The sequence below is a fragment of the Chrysemys picta genome, chromosome 2 (assembly GCF_011386835.1).
Source record: "Chrysemys picta bellii isolate R12L10 chromosome 2, ASM1138683v2, whole genome shotgun sequence".
Taxonomy (NCBI): Eukaryota; Metazoa; Chordata; order Testudines; family Emydidae; genus Chrysemys; species Chrysemys picta.
The window spans coordinates 3,141,148-3,146,963 of NC_088792.1; the positions used below are offsets into that span (position 1 = coordinate 3,141,148).

Sequence of the window (5,816 nt, forward strand, 5' to 3'; positions counted from 1 at the left end):
TCCACAGCAGAAAACTTCAGCTTTTTCTCAAAAAAAATAAAGCTCGAACTCTGGACATTTTTAGTTCTCTTCTCTGGACTTTTTCAGTTCTATTATATCCTTTTATTTTTTTAGATAGGGCAACCAGAACTGCACAAAGTATTCAGGGACTGGGGATACAATGTATTTATATATAGGCAATATAATATTTTCTTTCTTATTATTTATGACTTTCCTAATGGTTCCTAACATTAAGTTAGCTTTTTGAACCACCACTTCACCTAGTTTTCAGAGAACTGTCCACAATGACTCCTAAGATCTCTTTCTTGACTGGTAACAGCTAATTTAGACCTATCATTTTGTATGTCTAGTTAGGATTATGTTTTCTAATGTGCATTACTTTGTATTATCAACACTGAATTTCATCTGTCATTTCCTTGGGTGATCGCCCAGGTTCGTGAGATCCCTCTGTCACTCTTTGCAGTCGGGTTTGGACTTAACTATCTTGAGTAGTTTTGTATCATCTGCAAGCTTTGAAACCTCACTGTTTACCCCTTTTCCCAGATAATTTATGACTATGTTTAATACAGTTCTTTATGGAACCCCGTTGTTATGGAGATTCCACACCCTCCCTAGGCAATTTATTCCAGTGCCTAACCTCCCTGACGATTAGGAATTTTTTCCTCATGTCCAACCTAAACCTCCCTTGCTGCAATTTAAGCCCATTGCTTCTTGTCCTATCATCAGAGGTTAAGGAGAATAATTCTTCTCCCTCCTCCTTGTAACAACCTGTTAGGTATTTGAAAACTGTTATGTCCCCTCTCAGTCGTCTCTTTTCCAGACTAAACAAACCTCATTCTTTCAATCTTCCCTCATAAGTCATGTTTTCTAGACCTTTCATCATTTTTGTTGCTCTTCTCAGGACTCTCTCCAATTTGTCCCCATGTTTCCTGAAATGTGGCGCCCAGAACTGGACACGATACTGCAGTTGAGGCCTTATCAGAGCTGTGTAGTACTTCTCTTGTCTTGCTCACAACACTCCTGCTAATGGTAGATTGTCTGTCACTTGAAGTCATTCCAAGTGGATATCTAGCTAAAAGATGTGTGAGAGCTAGAAAAAATAATAATTATAGGCTCGATACATAAATTATTGGGCAAGGTTTTGTTATGCAGGAGGTCAGATTAAATGATCACATTGACCTCTTCTGGCCTTAAACTGTATGAAAAATCAGTTTGACCCAATAGGGGCAGTAAATGGTAAGGCACTATTAGGCACTAATTGTAAGGGTAGGGTGATTGCTTGGCATCTACACGAACAAAGTTACAGTTGTTTGTTTGCTGTAACTGTGCTTTTTCCATAGTTTAACACATCTGGATTTCTTTTAAGCCTAACTTTGACGCTGAATTCACTGAGTGTTCCCTACGGAAAGAAAGACTGAGCCATTCCTTTCCAGTTACACTGCTCTTGAGACTTCTTCCTGTGACTTAGCAAAACAGCGAGACCTTTCCGTAAAACTGAGCAAAGACAAATAAACAAATCTACTTAGCATGTTAGAGCACCAAGGAGGGCATTGTAATGAGCCCCTCTGTGCCTGGCTTGAGACTATCATTGTAGGTGTGACTTCAGAGACTTGATCCTTAAATGCCACAGAAATGAATACATGAAGTGTTTGGTGCCCTAACGTGATCCCTTAGGGATTAAGAGTGATTGAACACTCTCTTCCACCAGTAGCTATGATACAATACTTCTTTCCTTCAGTGGAGGTGGGATAGCTATTTTCCTTCAGTTCTGATTCCTGAACATAACTTTCCATTTTCTCCATTTCCTTGGAAATGTGACGTTAGCGCAGTCAACATTGCAACTTGAGACAGACATTGTTTGTTTGTTTATTTTTCTGTCTCAGGGTAAATTACAGTGGCAATGGACATGGTTCATGGATGACCCTGAAAGGTCCAGATGGATATTAGGTAAAAATCCAGGATTATACATAGAGATGAATCTGAGTTACACACTTCAGATCTGGAATCAGATTCAGATCCAACTTCTTCAACCCAAGAGGATTTTCAGATTCTGGGCTTTTCAGCCAATTATAGAGCTAAATCAGGGTTATAAAATTTGTATTTATGGTTGTCGTGTTATCAATTAGAGGTCAATGCCCCACTGTACTAGGTTCCCTGGAAAAACATAGTAAGAGAGGGAGTGTGAAGCAGAGCCAGGAATTAAAGGACTATCTCAATCTAGTGCCCCTACTGCCAGTCTGACCATTATCCAGTGTTGTGTATGTGTGTGAGTGGGGGAGGGGGAGGGGGAGGACGGACACTGGGATCCAGTGGGTTCTGGTGTGGCCGATCTCTAACCATAAGGGGGAAATAACAGGAATTATTTGCACTGCGGCAGCCCCAGTCATGGTCGTGTTTGTTTGAAAACTGTAACCAATGGGAAGCAGTGGGAGGGCAGAGGCGATAGATGACATTGCAATAGCAGATGAGCCTCATGGTGTTGATAGACTGTGAAGGGGCTTGGATTGAAAACAAGCTGTTTGTGTTCGATTAAATGGGGACTGGGGGAGCCAGAAGAAGGAAGCAAATGGAGAAAGCCTCACTTTTGAGGTGTTACATAGTTTTGCCTTCGTGTCTCTTCAGGCTTCTTTCTTCCGTCTTTCTCTCTCCACTCTCCTCACACTCCTCTCTGATACAGCATTTTCTCCTTTTATCTCATTCTCTCACCTGTGGCTTCATGTAATCCCCCCTATGCTCCCTCTTCTAAGCATCCTCCCTCCCTCCTTCAGAGCCTTGCACACAGCCTTCCATTGTTGCTTCTGTGCCAATGTTATTCCTTCGCCATTTCCCGCCTGTATCATATTCCTGTGTCATGGCGAATGACCTAGAGAGATGAAGGACCTGGCAGTGTGCACCACTAGGAGGCGTAACAAACTGGGACTGGAGACAAGGGGCCAGAAATCTCCTAGAGCGAGGCTAGCATAGATTGAAGGCACAGTTACCAATTCTCATGGTATTTGGTGCGTCTCTTAAAGCCTCAGCTCCTTCAGTCATGTGATCAGTTAAGAATCTCAGATTTTATTTTAAGTATGTTTCTAGCCCTCAGGGTTGCTAAGAAAAGCTTGAAAACGTGACTCTCTCCAGGGCCTAGAAACATTGTTCCATTGCAATTTGCTGACTGAGTGAAATTGGAACATTTCGTCAAGAAGGGAAACTCTGCCTACATCAGAATCCTGCCTGGTTTCCACTAGTTCACCTGCCCAGCTCCTTTGCAACCTGCCCAGTGGCCTGCTAGCAACCTCAGAGCTTCCAGAGTCCATGGCCTTGGAGCAGATACACATGCAGATTGCCCTGGGGGCTGGGGACATCCAAAATTGTCAGTGTCCATGACTCCAGGGATCCATTCCCTTTTCCAGAGACTTTTCAAAGCCTGGGGGTTTGTTCCTAAACCAAATTCTGAAATATAAAAATCTTGCACAAAACAGAATTACACTTCCCTGCTCCCTCTCTAAACCCTTTGTGTATTATTTTTAAAAGATCTCAAGATTTTAAGCCAATTGCATGATTTTTGGAAGCCTGATAATGGTTTTCAAATGCTTGGGATTAGCAGCACTGCCAGGGGATGTGTTATGAAGCAGCAGTAACCAAGTGACTGGGACATAACAGACAATGTAGTCATCTAAAAGGATTATCTGGAATAGGGTGACCAGATGTCCCAATTTTATAGGGACATTCCCGATTTCTGGGTCTTTTTTCTTATATAGGCTCCAATTACCTCCCACCCCCATCCCGATTTTTCACATTTACTGTCTGGTCACCCTAATATGAAAGGATTTAAAGTATGAGTGTTTTCTAACTTACCCTCAGTGAGCAGACAATATAAAGTCTCTAGCTCAAACTCAAACCCATGCCAGGTATATTTCATTGGAGAAAATTTGTGATAATGTACATGAATCCGGAAATGCCCTATGGGGAACTGGATGCCTAATTCCAGTCAATTTTATGGAGACTTGGATGTCTAAATCTCCTAGACAGCCTTGAAAATCTCAGCCCTGTTAAAAAGGGAGTGTAAATTTAAAGGTCCATCCCACCTCTTCCCAGATATCATGGCGGCTGGTTTCCTGTAAGATATTCACTACCCACATTCAAGCCCGGTGGTGTCATTCAGATTTAATTCATGCCATGAAATTTCCTTCTTCCATGCTGCTCACTCTTGTTATCCCGGCAGGTATGGTTTCATTCAGCCGTGTATAAATGGCTGAGGGCAATGACAGCATGGTGACCCAGTTCATCCTCCTGGGGCTGACGGATCATCAGGAGTTGCAGATACCCCTCTTTGCGGCGTTCCTGGTGATCTATGTTCTTACGCTGGTGGGGAATCTTGGGATGATTGTGTTGATCTGGGTTGATCCCCGACTCCACAACCCCATGTACTTCTTCCTCAGTAACCTGTCCGTTGTTGACCTCTGCTACTCCTCAGTCTTCGCTCCAAGGATGCTGGTGAATTTCTTAGTGGGGAGTAAAAGCATTTCTTACTCTGCCTGTATTGCTCAACACTTCTCTTTTGTTGTGTTTGTGAGCACAGAAGGGTTCCTGCTGGCCGTGATGGCATATGACAGCTATGTAACCATCTGTAACCCTCTGCTCTACACAGCTGTTATGTCTAAGAGAGTCTGTATTCATCTAGTGGCCAGCTCATATGTATGGGGGCTCATGAACTCACTGACCCACACATGTGGCTTGCTGAGGTTGTCATTCTGTGGACCCAATGTCATCAATCCTTACTTTTGTGACACTAACCCATTGCTGAAGCTCGCTTGCTCTGATAACCACATCAATGAGATTTTGCTTGTAGCGTTCTCTGGGGTTATTGCCATGTCCACTCTCCTGATTGTCATAATCTCTTATCTGTACATCCTCTTCTCTATCCTGAGGATCTGCTCCGCCAAGTGCAGGCGCAAAGCCTTCTCCACCTGTGCCTCTCATCTGACAGCTGTCACCATGTTCTATGGACCTGTGAGCTTAAGCCACATACAACCCAGTTCCAGCTACTCACTGGAACAGGAGAAAATCTCTGCTGTGTTTTATACCCTGGTGGTCCCCATGTTGAACCCCCGATCTACAGCCTGAGGAACAAGGAGGTTAAGGATGCTCTTAAGAGGGTGATAGACTGGAAAAACATTCGCAGCTAATTTGTTCACCATGACAATTCCAGTCAATTGAGAAGAACAATTGGAAGAAGGATCATAATATGGTCTATGTGTTACTGCCTTGATTTGTGTATCACAAATGTTGTACAAGAATTAAATGAAACTCAAAGAACTGATGTAGCATGTGGAAATGATGTTTTACAATTGCTTGAGAGGAACAATGTTACCTAATGTCCTGTCATTATGTGGCTGTTGGAATATAGACACCTTTCCTTGTTTCTTGACCATTAATCTATTTGAAATGGTGCCCTGCAAGGTTATCTGAGATTAAAAATAAAATAAACTTGGTTCTAGGTTTAATTTCTTAATGTGTTACTTTAATTAATGCTCAGTATGTGACTCGCATTATGAGAATTCAACGCTTTTGCTCTCTTTAGTGTCTGGGCCTCATACGGGCTGCCATAATTGATCTGTATCCCCTTTAGAACAGCCCTTAACGTAGTTGAAGACTGTTATCAGGTCCCTCCTCAGTCGTCTTGTCTCAAAACAAAACATGCCCATTTTTAAAAAAACTTCCCTAATCAATCAGGTTTTGTAAACCCTGTTTGTCATGTTTGTGGTTCCCCTCTGGACTCTCTCCTATTCGCCCACATCTTTTCTAAAGCGTGGCTCCCAAACCTAGACACA

General features: G+C 42.7%; 1 protein-coding gene across 1 annotated transcript; it reads left to right on the plus strand.

The window, feature by feature from the left end:
* Positions 1-4,233: 4,233 nt before the first annotated feature.
* Positions 4,234-5,109, plus strand: LOC135981884 (olfactory receptor-like protein COR8). The gene has a single exon (XM_065586646.1). The coding sequence runs from the start codon at positions 4,234-4,236 to the stop codon at positions 5,107-5,109; it is 876 nt and encodes a 291-aa protein (XP_065442718.1).
* Positions 5,110-5,816: the final 707 nt, after the last annotated feature.

Coding starts and splice junctions, on each gene's coding strand:
- LOC135981884 (XM_065586646.1), top strand. CDS start 4,234: ATGGCTGAGGGCAATGACAGCATGGTGACCCAGTTCATCCTCCTGGGG.